Raw genomic sequence first — 22105 nt, 5'->3', positions numbered from 1 at the left:
GCTGTGTGACTCAACCTCACCTGGTCAAAGGTGCGTTGCAGCTCGTAAGGGATGGATCTCCAGGCTTTACAGTCAACTGGGGGCTGCAGACTGGTTATTGACATCTTGGTCCTAAATGAGTTTGTATTACAAACCCTGTTCAAGATAGAGAAGACAATCATCAAACGAACTACATGTACCACCAGGAGGAATGACGTATGCTCTATCAGGATCTGAGAGATATACTGTATACTTCTACATACCAGTCCATCGGTCTTCCAAGAAGCTCTTCTGCTTCGTCCTTGGGGAGAGTTAGGTCTACCAGTTCAACGTCCTGGGCTTTGGACTGTTGACTGCCCCTCAAGTATTTACTGGAGTGTTCAAGCTCATCTCATTTTGCTCATGCGCAAATGTGACATGAATTTTAAGGTACCTAGATGATTGGCTGATTCTGTCCTCTTGGAAACTACTTTATCATTGAAACAAGCTTCTTTCCTCTTTGTTACGAGAAAGGTCTCCTTTTCCTTTGCTCTTGAGTCGTAACCAAAACTCAGCGCCTTCTCTGCACGACCCCAGGTTTGAGACCAGCTCCATCTCCTTACCCCAGGAAGCAACCGATGATGATCCAGATGATTTACTTCTTTGCCCTTTGGGGGGACTAAGATGCTACCTGAAACATACACAACCTTTCAGACTATAGTTAACAGAGTATCGTTGATATAATTTCCTAACTTGCAAAATTTCACATTTCGAGTTGCACTTTTTAAGACCAGGCTGTATTTGGTGACTTCTAGTTCTGAATTTGTTTTCAAATTTAGCGTTTTTGTTTTGTAAGAAATTTGTGAATAAAAAAAACGTGAGTAACAAGAGTTGATTGTACTCTTTATTCAAGGGCGTTAAGTTATTTTCTAAAAATGAATCCTAGTTTGGTGATTCGGAATTAAAATTAAAAGATTAAGTCCTTCAAATAGTACTTTTTATTATTAATTTCTCGTATATTTTTTAGCTTTTTTAAGATGATTATATTTTGTAGCCAAAGTATGTCATATGCTATATTTTTAAAAATTATATTTTGAATGACTTCTTCATTATAAATTGATTGCTTGAATGTATGTTGGAGGATGTAGCTCTAATTTATTCAATAGTAATTTCTTTAGTGATTTATTTGTTCTTAATTTAAAACTCCCCTAACAGTATAGTAATTTATTTGTGCTAAATTTAGAACTCCCCAAACAGTATATTCATATTAATGAACAGAAACTTGTGGAAAAGTGGCCAACAACGCTGTATGTCTTGTAATAATAAAGAAGTGTGTATAATTTCCTGTATATGAAACTGAATTGCCAACAAAGAAGGTAGTTAGGAGTGAGTTGGATAGGCATTTCTCAGTTGGATGGCTGTTATAGTTTTAGACTGAACCTTGCTTTCACAATGGAGGTAATTTCTTTGTAAATTGACTTCAATGCAAAAATTTAGACAGAGCTGGCTATACCTTTTATAAAGCTAGTTGCAAACACTATGAGAAAAACTTTTGAGTTGCTAATTGTCAAAAGTCTTTCCCCTTCTATATTGATTATTAATAATATTACTGCCCATTACTTAGCTAGGTTTAAACAGATAGCAGAGGCATCATCTTTCTGAGAGGGATAGGGACTGTTATCAGAAGAAAGTTATAGAGATATAATTTCATATTTCTACCAAAGTTTTCATATATATTTAGATATAAAACATGGGAGTAGGGAGAGGTAAACTAGAGGTCCTTTGGAATTTTAACCTGCTTCGATATGTGGTATGCAGTATACTGTATTCCCCTGTGAGCATAAAAAACTGTCATTTGTAGGGGAGTAATCAGGGAGCAGCAAATTACCAAATTCTTTGGTTGCCTTTAAAGTTTTCAGTGAGGAATACCATGTGATATTTTATTAGTATTGTTAAAGTGGAGAGTATATTTTATTTTATTACATCTCATGATGTAAATAGAATTTTGAAAGTGGTGAGTTTTTAGATTTTTTTTACAGTTGGTAAATTGAGAACAATCTTTGTATAATAACTCTTTGAAATGTAGTGCGCTTTTTTTTCCTGCTGTTGAACTTTTATGTTTATCTAACAGCATTTTAAGTGTTACCATAGCTTAACATTATTTAAATGGCGATTAAAGAAAATTGAATTTGTCTCTATCATGCAACACTTTTAATGAGTGGTTATTGTTGTTGAATGGATTCCTGCTCATGTAATATAGGTATACTTGATAAATAATTTGAGAGTTTTTTGAAAATTATTTATTTTGTAATGCAAGCAATTTATTATTCTAAATTTCTTCATTAACAAAAGTGTCTGTGTATTGGGTAGTTCTCATGATTGAGTGGTTGGCAGTTACTTAAAAAATGAAACTTCTTTTACATCACGCATCTTTTCATGGTTGCTTTATCAATAGTTAGTATTTACTAGTAGGCTTGTAATGAAGTAGTTTTATCAATAGCTAGTATTTACCAGGAGGTTGGTGATGAGGTGGCATTATCATTGCCCCTTTTTCATTTTCCATTCTATTTTGTTCATTCATTTTTAGCTAATCCAATAAATTTTAAGACGTCACTGTGTTTGTATAGGGTAAGCATATTGTTTGGTGATGCACATGAAGATTTGTGGTAGCCTTTTGGATTCTAAATCTGAAGTTCGAGCCTGATAGTTTCCAGTAGTGTTTGCAACCATATTGTTCTTGTGAGCTTTGGGGAGCCCATAGCGCTACTTGCTTAGTCATCTGCAGTCATTGCCTATGATTTTCCTGGTCCTACCTTGGGTGGTGAGGGGGACTTTGGCAATGCCCATATGTGTATTTTGTCAGTATCTAGGAAACTGTAGTGTTCCATGATTTTTTGAGGTACAGTACTTGTTCCATATTTATTGATTTCCTATTTGAAATGAACTTGATAGATGTTGTATGCATCCGAACATTTGAGATTTGAATTTTGTATTTTTCAATTCAAATAATCAATTTTTGTATCAAAGCATTCATAAATGGCTTATTTTTTTTTTCTTTTTGGTAATTGACTTGTCTAAGACATTTTTTTGACTGTTTACTCCCAAGTCTGTGATGGTTGTTTGATACCTGAAAGAAAATCTTAAGTTTTGGCTTGTGAAGGACTTACTGTTATCTTACACTGTATAACTTATAGATATAGCTAAAGTTAGATGAAAGCATTGAATTTATGCAGCTTTTGACAGTGGCATACAATTTGAATTTGTACCTTTGTTGTATGTGCTGTTAACTCTTTTTCCAATCCTCAGGAGAGGTAGATGAAGAAAATGCCGGTCCTGAAGACAGAAACTGGGAGGAATACTGGCGACTTCTATTCAAGAAGATAGACATAAAGGATATTAAGAATTTTGAAGATAAATACATAGGTAAGTGTTCATCGTCTGTATTCAACTTTTCCCTGCCTAGTTTAATGAAGCATCTAATGTTATTTACATGTTATTTCTCTGGTTATGGCTCATTTTTCCTGTGCCTACACATACACCAAATATTCTGGCCTATTCTTTACACACTTCTTTTTCCTCATACCTCTGATAACACTAAGATAAAAAATTCTTCTTTGCTCAAGAGGTTAACTACTGAACGAGTTACTTACTCTGCTAGGACACTCCAAAATCAAACCATTGTTGTCTAGTGTTGGGTAGTGCCATAGCCCTTGTACCATGGTCTTGCACTGTCTTGGGTTAGAGTTCTCTTGCTTGGGGGTACACTCAGGCACACTATTCTCTCTTCATTATTTATGTATGACAGATCTATTTTAACGTTGTTACTTATCATAAGATATATTTTGATTCATTACTTTTTATAGCTTATATAGTTTATTTATTTCCTTATTTCCTTTGATGACTGGGCTACTTTCCATGTTGGAGCCCTTTGCTTATATGTAGCATCCTGCTTTTTTGAAGTAGGGTTGTAGCTTAATAAAGATAGTAATGATAATAATAAGATAAGAGGCATATACTTTCCTGTTAAACTGCTGAGTGTTTCTGTGTGTGTTAAGAGATTAATATTAGTGCTGTCGACACATTTATTGTGTGTATATGATAGGGGTTGTTAGACTGCGCTTTTCACATGGTATCAGATGTATTGTATTGATTTTATTAAATATGAAAAAAAATGCTTGTGAAATTAATATTTTTAAATAGTTTTGTGGTTGAATAATGCTAAATAGGACACAAAATTACTTGAAAGTAGGTCGGTATATTTATGGAAATTATTCCCACAAAAAAGTGTCTCAAATGTAAAAAATGAATCTCGAGTATAATTTCTATATGTAACTAAATTCACACTGACATTGTTTTGTCTTCAGTAGTCAAATGATGCTTAAAGCATTATCTGGTAATTTAAATACTGTACAAATATTGAAAAATGTAGTGGCTAAATCTTTATACAGCAAGTGCAGTTGTTTGAAACAAATTAATTATTGGATTTCTGAAGGTCTTGTTCAACTAGAAATACAGTAACGTCTAGTTTTCAATATTAATCTTACCCGATAATCATGTAGCTGTCAACTCTGTTGCCCGACAGAAATCTACGGTCGGGATACGCCAGCGATCGCTATACAGGTGGGGGTGTACACAACAGCGCCATCTGTGGTCAGGTACTCCAGTACTTCTTGTCAACACCACCTCAATTTTTCCTCTGTCGTGCCGCCGGCTAGACCTACATGGATACGCTGTTGATTCTGGAGTTATTGTTCACGATTTGGTGATGTATTTGCTCTAGAGTTTAGCCTTCGCTATTCAGGAAGCTTTATCATTAGCTTAGCAAGTTTTTGGAATTAATTTGATTTAATTTTTGATTTAATTTTGGTGACGAAGAGAGTATGAACTCTCTTTCACTTTTAAATGGCCGACCCTTCCCTTAGACGGAAGTGTTGGTGTCGAAGAGAGTATAGACTCTCTTTCTTAATTTTGCTTAACAAAGTTATAGATTTATTTTATATCTCTCCGCCTATTATAGGCCTCTTCGATTAACTTCCTTTTATTATAAACTTATTAAAATTAATTTTTATGTTTGTTTATATTCGACCTTTCCTAATAGTAGGCGGTCTTTTCTTGGAACCGAAGTTAATTAACATTGAGCCCGTCATTTCGTTTTTACCTGTTAACATATTATGCTATTTTAATGTTTTTGAAAGAATTTCTTTGATAGTCTCGTACTGTTTTCAAAGTTGAACTAACGTTTTGTTTTGTCTCTGCAGTTGTTGACGTTCAGAACGTTCAACTTGCGCTCTATCGTTACGATAGAGAGAGAGTATTCACGGTTTCACGTTGCAGTAAGAGTAAACCGATTCTAGCGTTTTGTTCATTCTTTCTTAGCTTAAATGGTTTTAATTCTAATAAAGGGACTTTTTATTTGGGAAATCTTTCAGTTTTTTTTTTTTTTTTTTTCCTTTAACAATAATATGTTTTAACGATATATATAATTGGGCTCATCTCTCAGGTTCTAAGTCAAGAGAGAGAGAGAGAGAGATAGAGGCGGAGGGAGAGAGAGGAGGATAAACGTTTCGTTCAAGCGGGTAACGTTGTTATCGTTTTTGCTCTTCTCCCTAGTCTCTTTAGGGGAAGAAGGTAAACGTTTCTAGAGTTTTATTCTTGTTCCCAGGCTTTATGCGGTGAGAGATTTTAAACGTAGTTTATTTGATCTAGTGTTTAGTCCCTTTTCCAGCCACTGAATTATTTATCTTTCATTATGTTTTTCTGTTACATTGTAATACTGTTTTCGCAATTACTAACTTTTAATGAAGGATAGAATTGCGTGTTTCAGGTACAAACCACTTAAAGTTTCGAGTTCAGTGAAATAAGTGCAAACAGAAAATCAAAAGTGATAAAGTGATAAGCGCAAAGTGTTACAGTGTTGCGTTCGAGGGTTCGTCTGTTCGTGCCAGTTGTTCGCCTAGTCTGGGACCTCTTACAAGCTCCCAAGCCCAGGGGAGAAGTAACGTCGAAGGACTTATGGGTTCATCAGGCCTTGATCGACGAACAGACGTTTCCCTCCGTGGTTTCGGGTGTAACCAACTCACGTAGCCGACGTGATCACCCCACCCACACAAAGACGAGAGAGCCCATTTATTCCTCGTCTGCGGAAGAGGTTTCTCGCAGAAACCATGGACCAAATCTTGCAGCTTTTAAGTGCAAGTCGGTCCCTTCCGCGCAAGTCCAACTCCTAGGTGTAGCCATTAGCACTGGGTCAGTTCGGACTTGCTGCAGTACGACAACTGCACACCTCCCAGAGAGGCAAGGTGGTACCGCAACAGGCAGTAACTCCGTCTGTTGCCGCACCAGCTGTTTTAGACCCTCAGTCTCAACGGACAGTAGCTCCGTTTGTTGTTGTCTTTCATAGACCCTAGTGGTCCATGCTGCAGACTATACAGTCTCAGCTTGCTCCTTCATACAGGAGTATCATGCTGGAAGGTTGACAATGTAGCCTGTTAACCTACAACCCGCCGAGGTTGTGCGCTCAGCAGATACTGCGGCTGCCTGCTCCTAACCTCCTCAACCCATGAGGCAGGAGCCTCATGCTATGCGGCAACCTCCTCTACCCATGAGGCAGGAGCCTCATGCTATGAGGAGCCTCATGCTATGCGGCATCCTCCTCAACCCATGAGGCAGGAGCCTCATGCTATGCGGCAACCTCCTCTACCCATGAGGCAGGAGCCTCATGCTATGCGGCATCCTCCTCAAACCATGAGGCAGGAGCCTCATGCTATGCGGCATCCTCCTCAACCCATGAGGCAGGAGCCTCATGCTATGAGGAGCCTCATGCTATGCGGCATCCTCCTCAACCCATGAGGCAGGAGCCTCATGCTATGAGGAGCCTCATGCTATGCGGCATCCTCCTCAATCCATGAGGCAGGAGCCTCATGCTATGCGGCAACCTCCTCTACCCATGAGGCAGGAGCCTCATGCTATGCGGCATCCTCCTCAACCCATGAGGCAGGATCCTCATGCTGTGCGGCATCCTCCTCAACCCATGAGGCAGGAGCCTCAGGCTATGAGGAGCCTCATGCTATGCGGCATCCTCCTCAAACCATGAGGCAGGAGCCTCATGCTATGCGGCAACCTCCTCAACCCCTGAGGCAGGAGCCTCATACTATGCGGCATCCTCCTCAACACATGCGGCATGAGCCTCATCCCTTGCAGCATGAGCCTCATCCCATGCAGCATGAGCCTCATACCATGCAGCATGAGCCTCATCCCATACAGCATGAGCCTCATCCCATGCAGCATAAGCCGCACGCCATGCAACATGCTCTGCATACCGTACAGCATGCTCTACATACAGCATGCTCTGCATACAGCATGCTCTGCATACCTTACCGCATGCTCCTCAGTCACACATCTTTGGTTGTTGCCAACTCACAAGACTGTCAAGCAGTTTCATAACGTTGCCTTCTGGTCTGCTGCTTTTGCACCAGTGTAACCCTCACTGAGAGAACTTAGCTTTTCTCGGATATGGTTCCTGTAGATGAGAAAGTGCTATTCTCCCTCCTTCTGATATTCCCTTGAGGACTCTGTCATTTGGAGAGGAGCCTTTAGCTGCTTAGCCTCCTATGGACTTTTATTTAAGCATAACATGCTTCCAGGGAGGGTAATGGTTCCGCTTCAGTCGCTAACCCCGTCTGTTACCACACCTGCTCCCATAGACCTTGAGCTTTGTTGCAAGACATGCAGTCCAAGCTTAGTCCTTGTTAGAGGATTTTTTGTTTACGGAGTCAGTGTGTCACTGGGAAGACGTTCAACAACCAGCAGAAGTGACTTGTTGTGACGCAGTGCGGCAACCTCAGCAACCCGATAAGGAGTTGTCTGTACGACCCAGACAGTCTAGACAGTTTCGGGTTGTCGCTGTACTTCCTCGCTTCCCCATGGTTGACAGTTCACAGACTGTGCAGCAGTACCATGATCTTGTGTCCGGCTCCGTCAGACGACTGCAATTTTGAGGAGTCCCAGCTCGTCCCATCCCAGACCATTGTCTACCTGGGTATGGAGCTTCAGAGTCGAGCTTTTCGGGCTTTTCCGTCGGCCCCAAGGATCTACCAAGCCCTAGAATGCATCCAGAGCATGCTGAGAAGGAACCGATGCTCAGTCAGGTAGTGGATGAGTCTAACAGGGACACTTTCATCGCTGGCCCTGTTCATCGAGTTAGGGAGACGCCACCTCCGCCCCCTTCAGTATCATCTAGCTGCTCACTGGATAAAGGACATGACGCTAGAGACGGTCTCAGTTCCTGTTTCCGAAGAGAGGAGGTCTACTCTCACGTGGTGAAAGAACAGCTTTCTTCTCAAGGAAGTCTACCTTTGGCTGTTCAGAAACCCGACCGCCGTCTCTTCTCGGACGCATCAGACACGGGCTGGGGTGCGACTTTGGACGGACAGGAATGCTCGGGAACATGGAATCAGGAGCAAAGGACACTTCACATCAATTGCAAGGAGCTGTTGGCGGTTCATCTGGCCTTGATAAACTTCAAGTCCCTCCAGCTTAACAAGGTGGTGGAGGTGGACTCTGACAACACCACAGCCTTGGCTTACATCTCCAAGCAGGGAGGGACTCATTCGTGGAAGTTGTTCTAGATCGCAAGGGACCTCCTCATCTGGTCAAAAGATCGAAAGCTCACGCTGGTAACGAGGTTCATTCAGGGCGATTTGAATGTCATGGCAGATCGCCTCAGCCGGAAGGGTCAGGTCTTCCCCACAGAGTGGACCCTTCACAAGAATGTTTGCAGCAGACTTTGGGCCCTGTGGGGTCAGCCAACCATAGATCTGTTCGCTACCTCGATAACCTAGAGGCTCCCGTTGTATTGTTCTCCGATTCCAGACCCAGCAGCAGTTCACGTGGATGCTTTTCTGCTGGATTGGTCCCATCTCGACCTGTATGCATTCCCGCCGTTCAAGATTGTCAACAGGGTACTTCAGAAGTTCGCCTCTCGCAAAGGGACACGGCTGACGTTGGTTGGCTCCGCTCTGGCCCGCGAGAGAATGGTTCATAGAGGTACTGCAATGGCTGGTCGACATTCCCAGGACTCTTCCTCTAGGAGTGGACCTTCTACGTCTACCTCACGTAAAGAAGGTACACCCAAACCTCCACGCTCTTCGTCTGACTGCCTTAAACTTTCGAAAGACTCTCAAGAGCTAGGGGCTTTTCGAAGGAGGCAGCCAGAGCGATTGCCAGAGCAAGGAGGACATCCACTCTCAGAGTCTATCAGTCTAAAGGGGAAGTCTTCCGAAGCTGGTACAAGGCCAATGCAGTTTCCTCAACCAGTACCACTGTAACCCAGATTACTGACTTCCTGTTACATCTAAGGAACGTAAGATCCCTTTCAGCTCCTACGATCAAGGGTTACAGAAGTATGTTGGCAGCGGTTTTCCGCCACAGAGGCTTGGATCTTTCCACCAACAAAGATCTACAGGACCTCCTTAGGTCTTTTGAGACCTCAAAGGAACGTCGGTTGTCCACTCCAGGCTGGAATCTAGACGTGGTCCTAAGGTTCCTTATGTCATCAAGATTTGAACCTCTCCAATCAGCCTCTTTTAAGGACCTCACATTCAAAACTCTTTTCCTCGTGTGCTTGACAACAGCTAAAAGAGTAAGTGAGATCCACGCCTTCAGCAGGAACATAGTTTCACATCTGAAACGGCTACATGTTCCTTGCAGCTCGGTTTTTTGCTAAAACGAGCTTCCTTCACGTCCTTGGCCTAAGTCGTTCGAGATCCCAAGCCTGTCCAACTTGGTGGGGAACGAACTGGAGAGAGTACTTTGCCCAATTAGAGCTCTTAGGTACTATCTAAAAAGGTCATAACCTTTACGAGGACAATCAGAAGCCTTATGGTGTGCTATCAAGAAGCCTTCTCTTCCAAGGTCTAAGAACTCAGTTTCTTACTAATTCAGGCTCCTGATTAGGGAAGCACATTCTCATCTGAAGGAAGAAGACCTTGCTTTGCTGAAGGTAAGGACACATGAAGTGGGAGCTGTGGCTACTTCAGTGGCCTTCAAACAGAACCGTTCTCTGCAGAGTGTTATGGATGCAACCTATTGGAGAAGCAAGTCAGTGTTCGCATCATTCTATCTCAAAGATGTCCAGTCTCTTTACGAGAACTGCTACACCCTGGGACCATTCGTAGCAACGAATGCAGTAGTAGGCGGGGGCTCAGCCACTACATTCCCATAATCCCATAACCTTTTTAACCTTTCTCTTGAATACTTTTTATGGGTTGTACGGTCGGCTAAGAAGCCTTCCACATCCTTGTTGATTTGGCGGGTGGTCAATTCTTTCTTGAGAAGCGCCGAGGTTAAAGGTTGTGATGAGGTCCTTTAGTATGGGTTGCAGCCCTTTATACTTCAGCACCTAAGAGTCGTTCAGCATCCTAAGAGGACCGCTACGCTCAGTAAGGAAGACGTACTTAATAAAGGCAGAGTAATGGTTCAAGTCGTCTTCCTTACCAGGTACTTATTTATTTTATGTTATTTTTGAATAACTAATAAAATAAAATACGGGATACTTAGCTTCTTTGTTAACATGTATGCTGGTCTCCACCCACCACCCTGGGTGTGAATCAGCTACATGATTATCGGGTAAGATTAATATTGAAAAATGTTATTTTCATTAGTAGAATAAATTTTTGAATATACTTACCCGATAATCATGATTTAATTGACCCACCCTTCCTCCCCATAGAGAACCAGTGGACCGAGGAAAAAATTGAGGTGGTGTTGACAAGAAGTACTGGAGTACCTGACCACAGATGGCGCTGTTGTGTACACCCCCACCTGTATAGCGATCGCTGGCGTATCCCGACCGTAGATTTCTGTCGGGCAACAGAGTTGACAGCTACATGATTATCGGGTAAGTATATTCAAAAATTTATTTTACTAATGAAAATAACATGTTAGGAAGTTGATCTGTTCAAAACTAGCAATAAGAGATGGTGCACCTTGATATACAGTAATTTATGCTTTATCTCTGTTAAGAAATTCTACAACCTCAGGGTACCTTGTTCTAATTTTAGTTTTATCTTTGTTAAAACATTCTAAAACCAAAGTTGGTGATCTTGGATCACTGTAGGAGTCTAGCGACGTCAGTGCCACTACTGGTAAGTCTTTGCAGCGTCCCTTTGGCCTCTAGCTGCACTCACATTTAGCCTTCTACAATATCTCTCTCTCCACTTACTTTCCATCCATCTTCATTTTACTTCTACTTCATTGTGCAACTTTCTCAGCCACCCCAAATTGGCTAAAGATTTTAGATCTGGACACGGATGCTTGTAGAACCTCGCCTCTCCCAAGCCTTCTTGTTGACGCTGAAGAATTACCTTTAGACCTTTACAGAAAGTCTTTTTTTTTTGTTTGGTATTGGTTTAGGCTGCAAAGAATTCCTTAATTCTTTAACCCATCAGACTACAAGACATTGAAGATATTTTGAGTATCACACAAAAACTCCTCCACCTTTTGGTTTTTGGATAGAAACATTACTAGAGCCTAGATATGGCTATAAATTAAGTGCTCTAATTTAAGATAACCCCTCCATGGAAATTACTAGAGATATCCTTTTGTAGAAATTTTATTGGTATAAAAAAGAACATGACTGACTTGAAAGCCAGGTTGTTTTTTATGGAGCACTTTGAAGAACATTAGTAGGTTAACTAGGGCACCAGCCACCTGTTGAGTTACTACCGCGAGAGAGTTATGGGGCCCCTTTGACTGGCCAGACAGTACTATATTTAATCCTTCTCTCTGGTGACAGTTAATTTTCCTTTTGCCTACACATACACTGAATAATCATACCTATTCCTTACAGATTCTCCTCTGTCCTCATACACCTAACAACACTGAAATTACCTAACCATTCTTCTTCACCCAAGGGGTTAAATCCTCTTGGTAAGGGTAGAAGAGAGACTTTAGCTATGGTAAGCAGCTCTTCTAGAAGAAGGACACTCCAAAATCAAACCATTGTTCTCTAGTCTTGGGTACTGCCATAGCCTCTGTACCTTGGTCTTCCACTGTCTTTGGTAAAAGTTCTCTTGCTTGAGGGTACACTCGGGCACGCTATTCTATCTTATTCTCTTCCTCTTGTTTTGTTAAAGTTTTTATAGGAAATATTTATTTAAATGTTGTTACAGTTTTTAAAATATTTTGTTTCTCGTTTCCTTTCCTCACTAGGCTCTTTTCCCTGTTGGAGCCCCTGGGCTTATAGCATCCTGCTTTCCCAACTAGGGTTGTAGCTTAGCAAGTAATAATAATAATAAGGATAACAATAATAATAATTGACTCAGGTTTGTGTAGTTAGGAAAAACCCAAATTACTTCTAAATTGGTCGTATTTGCTTATCAAGCTTTTGAAAAGATGTGAATTTCCTGTAGAATGCTTTGTAAATTGTTAAAATTTTTTAAGGTGTGATGGGGTAAAATTTATGATATTGATAGTGGTTCTGGTGTAGGAAAAACTTTTATCTCTGATTGTGTAATCTTTCTTTTAAAGGGTCTGATGAAGAACTGAATGATTTAAAGCAGGCATACATTGACGGAAAGGGGGACATGGAACATATCATAAATTCGGTTTTGTGTTGCACTCACGATGATGAAGACAGGTAAGTTTGATGTTGAAAATTACTTCGTAATTAATTGTCTATATCTTGATCTCTGTCAGGGGGTCTAATTTTGTTGAATGAAATTTTTCATTTTTAAACATTTAAGCTTACCCGCTGGTTATATAACAATAGCTTTATTCATCTGTCCGGCAGAAATTCAAAAACTCATGGCAATCGAATAGATATGCCAGGTGTACACTAGCGCCACCACGGTAGCTAGGCCGAACTATTCCATCCGGCACCAGATTTTATTTTCTTCTGCCGCCATACTGGCAACATAGAAGGAATTCACTCGTGATTAACCTGGATTTTAGCAGTATATTGGTGATGTACTCTTACATACGGGGTTTAGCATTCGCTTATTTGGTTTTGTTTGATATTTGATCGCTATGTTATAGCTTAAAAGGTAGGATTAGAAATTTTTCAACCAATTTTAAACTAACGAAAGCATTATGGCGGTAGGTAAACACTCCTCCTCATCGATGACGTCAGTCATATGACGTTAGCTTGAGTATGACTTGCATTTTCTTTTTTTTTTTTTTTTTTTACAAAGAATGATAAGTTAAAACTATCTTACAAAGTATTTAGTTATATAAAATAAAAGGATTATGTTATTTTAAGAAAATTTTTGTCCTTTTGGTATGCTTTCTTAGGATAATCTTCGATCTGTTTTAAAGATTATTTAGCGTTTAGTTTATTTATGCTACACAGTCCTCAGTCTATCGTTACAGTATTACTCTTTGTATCGATATTTATGAAAAGTACATTTTTCTTTAAAAACTAAAGTTTTTAAGTTGTATTAGAAAAAAGGAATATGTTCTTATTTTACACTTATATTGGTCCTTTTAGTATTTTCTTTAGCTAATCTGTTTACAAAGATTAAACAAAAATTAGCGTTCAGGTAATGTTTATATGACGTAGTATACATGACAATCGATATAGTCTCACGATTCTTTGTATTGTTGTTTACTTGTTCGTTTTTGGGAATACAAAATTTTTGTGTATAATATTTATAAATGTTCCAATTGTTAAATGTGACTATTTGTCTTTTATTGGAACCCCTTAAGTAATAAGGGTTGGTTTAAATATATAGATATATTCTTTACTCCTATATCGATTCATTTAATATTTTTTATAAAAGATTTTGTTACATTTTATATAAGATTCAATGACTTTTGCATTCTCATTCAAGCCCTTGACAGAATAGTAAGATCTCCCTCTACGGGCATGTCTACTTTTGGTTTTATGCCAAAGAGTTTAAAAATGCAAATTTTTAGTGCTAAATTAGTGCAGTGAATTTAATTCAATACAGTGGAGGGTGCTTCTGTTCGGACCTGTCGTTTTCCTAGCCTTAGACCTCTTTTAAGCTCCTGGACCCATGAGAGAAGTAAAGTCGATTGGCGAAAGGGAGCGATAGGCATTAGTCTGGCGCCGAGCGTCTTGTAAGACCTGAACAGAGGTTCCCTCGAGCGTTCCTGTTGACGATTCCCAGAACGCTCGCCCTCGCCGTAGGTAAAGCGAGGTAAAAGTGTTTACTAACATCAAGCGGCCAAGCGCGAGCGTCTTCCTTCCAGGGGCGCGACAAGCGCCAGGCAGCTGAACGTGATGGGGCATGATAAGCAGCTGAGCATGATGGCGCTTGCCAGGTGGCTGAGCGTGACGCCTCGCGCCAAGCTAAGCGTGACAACAACAGAGCGTTGGTCATCGAGCGTTCAGCAAGGCTAGCTACTAACGCTGCTGTAAGAGTTTGACTCGATGTTTGTAACTTAGTGCAAATTCTTGGTTTCTCTTGTTCGATGATTTACCATTCTAGACGCGATCGGCATAGTTCTGAGCGTCTGAATCGCGAGCATTTTTTAATCACGAGCGTTATTGTTCTGAAAGTCATGTGGCGCCGAGCGTCAAGAGCTTGCATGGTATCAAGCTTCACGCATTTGAACTTGACGTCGAGTGTTAAGCAGTTAATCATGACTCCGAACGCCAAGCAGTTGAGTGTCGACGAGCATCAAGTACTTGAACATGATGTCGCGTGTCAAGCATAGCTCCAAGCGGCTAGATCACGAGCGCCTGAATCGTGAATAGTATTGTTCCGAGAGTCACGTGACGCTGAACGCCAAGCAGTTGCTTGGTGTCTGGCTTCCAACAGTAGAACTTGATGTCTGCATGACCATGAGCGTCTAGCGTTGGAACATTGTTACGCCAGGCGGTATATTAAGAAATAAATATTAACTAGAAAGATATTATGTTCTCAGACCAAGGTCTGCTTGAACTAATTCTTAGTGTCTGTGGGAGAGCGAGAATTAAACCTCTAAAGCATTGAGGTCAGAATTCAGGATCTTAAGGAGTTGACTCCTAGGAAACAAGACATCTCTACCTAGGTTAGAGACTTGTAGGAGGAAGGGAGTGACTTTCAGAAATTCATGAGTTTTTTTTTTTTTTTTGAAGAGTTCCCATTTTATTTTGTACCTGCTGCTCCTCGTCCCGCCTTTAGTTTTTCCCCAAGGAAGACGTCGAAGGAATCTCTGTTCATTATTTTTAGTATTATTACTAGCCAAGCTACAACCTTAGTTGGAAAAGCAAGATGCTATAAGCCCAAGGGCTCCAATAGGGAAAGATAGCTCAGTGAGGAAAGGAAATAAGGAAATAAATAAATGATGAGAATAAATTAACAATAAATCATTCTGAAAAAAGTATCAACGTCAAAAAGACAGTGCTGATAGGGCAGTGCAATAGCGCATCCTCAGTGCAGCATAAAGAACCTAACTGCAGATGTTGGTGCAGCAGCACGTTCAGCTGCAACAGCAAGAAGTGCATTAGGGCTATTGTGAGAGAAGGCAGTGTCCCTTTTTTGCTGTGTACGTCCTGTCAGGATGTCAGAAGTTGGCAAAGCTTTAGTTAAGACTGATACGGATCTTGTTCCTGAGTCTGGTGGTACGGTACAGGCACCGCCGCTTCCACCAGACTGGTTTCCGTCTGCTGAAATGCGGAGCATTATGTAAGCGATGAGGAAGGCGAGTTCGCGATCGAAGTTTTTCTACACCGGTGTCACCTAATGTTGATCCTAATTGGACTATGCTGCTAGCATGAAGCAGCGGCTCTCATCTTTTATGCAGTCTTATCAGCCTGCTGTTAGCAAAGTGATGGTTCGTCATGATTCTTATCAGGACGCATTGTCGCACAGGCGGCCTACCAGCAAGCTGAATGTTGAACAGCGTGATAAGGCTTCTATTTCCCATTGAGTGTCTGCTTCTCTTGATACCAGACATCAAACGGCCAAACGTGTCATCGAGCGTTTTCCTTCCAAGCGCGGCGACGATTGCTAGGCAGCTAAGCGTGGCATTGGGTGTTAAGCTGAACGTGACATTGGGTGTCAAGCTGAACGTTGACATCGAGCAACAAGCTCGTGACGTCGAACGTCAAACAAACCTTGATGTCCAACGTCAGTCACATACTGTTCGAGCTATGTCCAGAGGACAAAAGTTCTCTATGGAGACTCAGAAGACTATTCTTGCAGCAGTAAAGTAGGTCCACTGGATGATCTCTTTAGATCTCCAGGATGCTTACTTCTACTTCCCCATCCATCCGAATTTCAAGCTACCGGAAGGTTCGTGTATAGGAGGAAGTTGTCCAGTTTTGAGTTCTTTGTTTCGGGCTAAGCACCACCCCTCAAATAAAGGGTGCGTCTGTGAGGACATATCGTTGTTTCTTATCCTTAGACCTCTTCCAAGGAATGTAGATTTGAAACTTCTTCCAGCTCCCTTTTCCCGGAGAGAAGAAATATCGAACGATAAAGGAAACGAGAGGCTTTAGCTCCTGAGCAGTCGCCTACTCGAGCATACCTTTTGACGCCTCACAGTTTTTTCGTCGTCTTCAGATGACTCAGCACCCAGACGAGGCTGGCATCAACTTCGAAACTTCTAAAGAGGAAGATGGACACGGTCAATCAGCGTCTTTTCTTGACCACCGCAAGCTTCTGGTTATAGTCTTTCGAACAGTTCCGAGCGTTTTTTTCTTTCCACCGAAGAAAAACTCTCCTACCAAACATCCTTTTAGGATGTCAGCAACTGTCAAATAACGTCCAACTCTCTCAGTTGCAGGACAGTTGTCTGAGCCTAGCATGGCTTCAGGTCATACTCCTCCACCATCAACTGGTTATCGTCTTCTGGACGCTCTGCGTGTTTTTAAACGGTGTAGAAAGAGAGCTTGTGGTAGACATGATGTCTCCTGTACCACAACAGTTTGACCCTATTTTTATTACACTACTAGATTTGCAACAGAAGCTCTTTTCGCTCATGCTATTTTGTCGGCCTGCATACAACAAGAGAGTAGCAGACCTGGATCTTGAGTGTCAGGTAATTTCACGCCTGGACACTAAGCTAAGCGTAGTGAGCCTACTAGTCGAGATGTTCTTGATGACGAACGTCTTTACAACTCCCTAGCAAGGAGTCAAACAGACGTGACGTCGTACGTCCACCTAACAGGATGTCGAGCTTCCAGCGGAACAGGACGTCCTGTAAGACGTGACGTCGAGCGTCTGTCGAGACGCTACATTAATCATCAAGTACAATGCGACCCCGAGCGTCAAGCAGCTTGTGACATGGTCTTGTACACGTTCCCACCATTCAAAGTGCTTTACAAGATTTTACAAAAGTTCGTGTCTCACGAGGGAACCAAGTTGACTTTAATAGCTCTCTTCTGGCCGTCAAAAAGTTGGTTCAAAGAGGTTCTGGAATGGATGGTGGACATTCCAAGAAGCCTGCCATTGAGAATAGATCTTCTCAAACAACCCCACTTGGCAAGAAACCATCTAAACCTCCAAGCTCTATGTCTGACTGCCTTCAATCTATCGTAGAACTCCCTAGATCTGGAGGGTTTTCGAAGGAGGCAACTAAGGCTATCGCTAGTACAAGAAGGACTTTTACCATCAAGGTTTTAAAGTCTTAAGTGGGAGGTTTTGGAGAGTGGTGTAGAGCTTAATCAGTTTCTTCATTCAGTACCTCTGTAACACAAATTGTCGATTTCTTCTTAAACCTTAGAAGAAAGCACATTTTTTCCTCCTCGACCATCAAGGGGTACAGGAGTATGCTGGCAGCTGTCTTCGGACACAGGAATTTAGATCTCTCAAATAATAGAGACCTTCAAGATCTTCTCAGATCTTTTGAGACTTCTAAGAAGCGTCGATAAGATTCACCTGCCTGGAATTTAGATATTGTTTTTAAAATTCCTCATGAGTGACAGATTTGAGCCTTTTCACTCAGCTTCTTTCAAAGATCTGACCTTGAAGACTTTTCTTAGTAGGTCTGGCAACAGCTAAGAGAGTCGGTGAAGTTCACGCTTTTAGCAAGAATATTGGCTTCAGAAACGGAAAAGCCATATGCTCCTTACAACTTGGATTCCTGGCCAAAAAACGAACGTCCTTCTCATCCATGGCCTAAATCTTTCGAGATTACTATTCTCTCTGATATGGTGAGTGAAGAGTGGAAGAAAGTTCTTTGTCCTTTTAGAGCACTGAAGTTTTATCTGAACAGGACTAAAGATTTAAGAGACAATTCAGAGGCTCTTTGGTGCGCAGTCAAGAAGCCTGCGCTACCTATGTCTAAAAATGCCCTATCATTTTTTATAAGACTTTTAATTAGAGAGGCTCACTCACACTGTGGTGAGGCAGACCTTAAGCAGCCTAAAGTAAAGAATCATGAAGTTAGAGCTGTGGCAACTTCTGTAGCTTTTAAACAAAACCGTTCTCTGCAAAGCATCGTGGATACAACCTTTTGGAGGAGTAAACCTGTATTCGCCTCGCATTATTTATAACGTGTTCAGACTCTTTATGAGGACTGCTACACTTTGGGACCATTCGTAGCAACGAGTGCAGTAGTAGGTGAAGGATCTACCACCACGTTTCCCCTAATCCGTAGTACCCTTGTTCTTCTCTTGGAACTTTTATATATTTTTATGGTTGTACGTAAAGATTGGTCGACAATCTTCCGCAATCTTTGATTTAGTCAGGTGGTCATTTTGTTCCTTGAGAGTGCCCGGAACAAGATTATTAGTTGAGGTCCTGTCAACATAGAGGTTATTACTCGTTTGACAGCTCCTATAGATCTTCAGCCCCCTGAGTGGACCGCTGGATCTTATAAGGATAGCAGACATAATGAGGCAGAGAATAATTGAAGTCAGCTTCCTTAACAGGTACAAACCCTTGAGCTTTTTTTTATTTGACACTTAAGTGAAATTTCAACAATGTTGTTGTCTCTGACCCTTCACCAAGGGTGTCAATCAGCTATTGTTATATAACCAGCAGGTAAGTTTAAATGTTTAAAAATGATATTTTCATAATAAAATAAAATTTTTTAACATACTTACCCGCTGGTTATATAACTTATAATCCCACCCTCCTCCCCTCTAGAGAACTATGGGCATGGAAAATCTGGTGCTGGATGGAATAGTTCGGCCTAGCTACCGTGGTGGTGCTAGTGTATACCTGGCATATCTATGCGATTACCACGAGTTTTTGAATTTCTGCCGGACAGAAGAATAAAGCTATTGTTATATAACCAGCGGGTAAGTATGTTCAAAAATTTATTTTATTATGAAAATATCATTTTGCCATGATTTTTCAAAGTATAGATTCAGAAATTAATTTCTCCTCATATTTGTTTATATATACTGAAGTGATAATTGTTTACATGAGAATTGTTTTGATCATAATCTGCATTCTCTTTGCATCTTATACTCGGAAGATTTTTTATTAGAGTATCTTGTGAACAGTGAGGAGTGTGGAGATCTCATTATTCCTCTCTGGGGAGTATGTTTCATGATGAGATTAAAGTTCAAAGTGTTAAAGAAACTTCTTAGTAAACGGAACTCCAGAGAATGTTAGGCTACTTGTTTATAGTTGGAATGCCAACTATAAACCACCACCTCTAAAGTGTAGGAGTCAGCAATATGTGAACATCAGAGGATATTTATAAATTAATGTTATTCTAATATGAATTTTTTTTTTATATACCCACCTAATGTTCATAATACATGCCAACCCTCGTCCCCACTGACATGAGTCTTTTTATTGTTTATATATAACATATCTGTTTTTGACGTTAATAGTTTATATAGGACATATATGTTTTGACGCTGTTACTGATTTTAGAATGATATATTGTTAATTCATTCTCATCATTTATTTATTTCCTTATTTCCGTCCCTCACTGGGCTTAATTTTCCCTGTTGGAGCCCTTGGGCTTATAGCATCTTGCTTTTCTAACTAGGGTTGTAGCTTGGCTAATAATAATAATAATAATAATAATAATAATAATCAAGAGGATAGGGAAGTATTTTCACTTTGAGACTAAAAAAGTTATATAACATGAGCAGCATATTATTGTTGTTATATGCTTGTAAATCTCATTGCTCTTTTAGAGGCATTAGTATTTTTGAAGGTAAGAAAACAGGATATTTCTTAATTTTAAGACTGAACGTTGACATTCCAAGCTAACAGAGATGAAAGCAATAGGAACATCAGCCGAGTTATTGAAATAAGGGATTTTGTAACTATTTATTTTAACAAGACGTTGAAATTTATCATATATGATTTCATACATAATCTAATTTTCAATTTATACTTGATCAAAACTTTAAGCACTGAATGGTCACTGAAATCATAGAACTCCTTATAGAGTATTCATATTTTCTGGCATAATTTTGATAATTCTTTTTTTATTTCTATACATGCTTGATGTTAATATACATGACTACCCTCTGCCCTACTGACTAGTGATGTCAAGGAATAGGGAACACTTGTAACTTCGAAACTTAAGAATGGGTAACTCCTAGCTTGCTACTTATCATAATGGCTAGATTGTCATTACTTCACTTGGGGTTTGTATCTTCAGAAAGGAAAGAAAATGGGAATTATTTTTTTAATATTTTTTTTGAAGAAATCATTGATAAAGGGAGCTTCTGGTGAAAAAAAGCATTATGAACTTTAGGTGAGTATAGAAATTAAAATTATTATAAAAATTGTTTTATGCTCTTCTCATATATTTGTAGATAAGGATACCCAGCATTAAATTGGCTATTATTTAGGTTCTTGTAACACTGTGAGGAGCTGACCATGTAGAGTAATATTATTATCATTATTTTTAAATTTTTTTTTTTTATATATATATAAAGGCCATTTTCGTTATCTCCATTCTTGGGGAGATTAGGGAAGAAAAAAAATGAAGATAAATTCTGAAGTAAGCATTAAAATAGCTTAGTCAAGATTACTTCAAAGGAATAAGGTAAATGGAAACTGGAAATAGATTAAATAATACACAGCAGTTTTATTAATTTTATTGCATATCTTTTGGACTAATAAGTTTTCCCTCAGTCTACATTATTTGAATTTATATTTTGGACAACAGTACAGTCATCACTCAACTATCGTGAGTGTTCCGTTCTAGGTCCCCCCTTTTGAAAGCTGGAAAACTGCAAAGGAGATAGGCCTATATTAGTGTACAAAACATTTTTGTCAATAAAAATTTTCATATATTTTTTTTAACTTTCATAAATTTAAGCTTGTATAAACCTTCCTAATAGTTAAACACACTTCAGACAAAACCTACTGTCAATTCAGCCACTACATAATGGATTAAATATTAATTCTGAACACTGGTTAACGTCCTGGTGTCTGGACTTTAGGCAAGGCACTCAGTTAGTATCTCTACACACTCACACACACACACACACACACACTCACACACACACACACACGACACTCACATCACACACACTCTCGCACACACGAGCACACTCTCTCTCTCGGCCCTGCCTCCCTCTCTTCTCTCTCTCTGCCTCTCCTCTCTCTCTCTCTCATCTCTCTCTCTCTCTCCTCTCTCTTCTCTCTCTCTCTCTCTCTCTCTCTCTCTCTCTCTCTCTCTCTCTCTCTCTCTCTCTCTCTCTCTCTCTCTCTCTCTCTCTCTATCTCTCTCTCTCTCTCTCTCTCTCTCTCTCTCTCTCTCTCTCTCTCTCTCTCTCTCTCATCTCTCTCTCTCCAACGTAAAGTTCATTATTACTAACAAGTTGTTTAGTGTCTTTTGACGGCTATTTATCCTGAAATTATAACAGAATAACATAAACACTCAATAAATATAAAGCTTTTTTTTTTCATACACAATCAGTGCTTTACTATTATTTAGAGATAATTACATAAAACTTTTTTTGTCAAAAATTATTCTATAACCATTTAGCAATGAAAGGAAAAACATTTCGATTGTTTAGAGTGAAATACAATGGAAAATAAAGCAAACTTTGGAAAAAAATCTATTCTGTAATCAGCAGTAAAACAAACATGGAAATGTAGCTTATAAGATAAATGAGTGAGTATATCCGATGTTGATAAATCTCGTATAGAGCTCCAGTTGCGAATCCACGGCCTTGTAGAGATAGGGGTTGATGACCTATAAGTTAGGATAAAAATGTTGAGAAAGAGGTTAGTTTGTAATTACTTGTCTCAAAAAAGGAACTTGCGTGTTT

At 40.0% G+C, this 22105-nt stretch overlaps 2 protein-coding genes across 5 annotated transcripts in view; both read left to right on the top strand.

Moving 5' to 3' along the window:
• nmo (serine/threonine-protein kinase nemo) overlaps positions 1–22105 on the top strand; it is a 341472-nt gene that overhangs the window by 81079 nt on the left and 238288 nt on the right. The window lies entirely within an intron of this gene.
• Positions 1–22105, top strand: part of LOC137639950 (dnaJ homolog subfamily C member 9-like) — a 58425-nt gene that overhangs the window by 24530 nt on the left and 11790 nt on the right. Inside the window, exons 3-4 of the mRNA XM_068372258.1 lie at positions 3265–3381; positions 12487–12595. Coding sequence (XP_068228359.1) covers positions 3265–3381; positions 12487–12595 — 226 coding nt within the window. The remainder of the gene's footprint in view (positions 1–3264; positions 3382–12486; positions 12596–22105) is intronic.

The sequence above is a fragment of the Palaemon carinicauda genome, chromosome 4 (assembly GCF_036898095.1).
Source record: "Palaemon carinicauda isolate YSFRI2023 chromosome 4, ASM3689809v2, whole genome shotgun sequence".
In the NCBI taxonomy this organism is placed as follows: Eukaryota; Metazoa; Arthropoda; class Malacostraca; order Decapoda; family Palaemonidae; genus Palaemon; species Palaemon carinicauda.
This window is presented reverse-complemented; position numbering and strand designations above follow the sequence as displayed.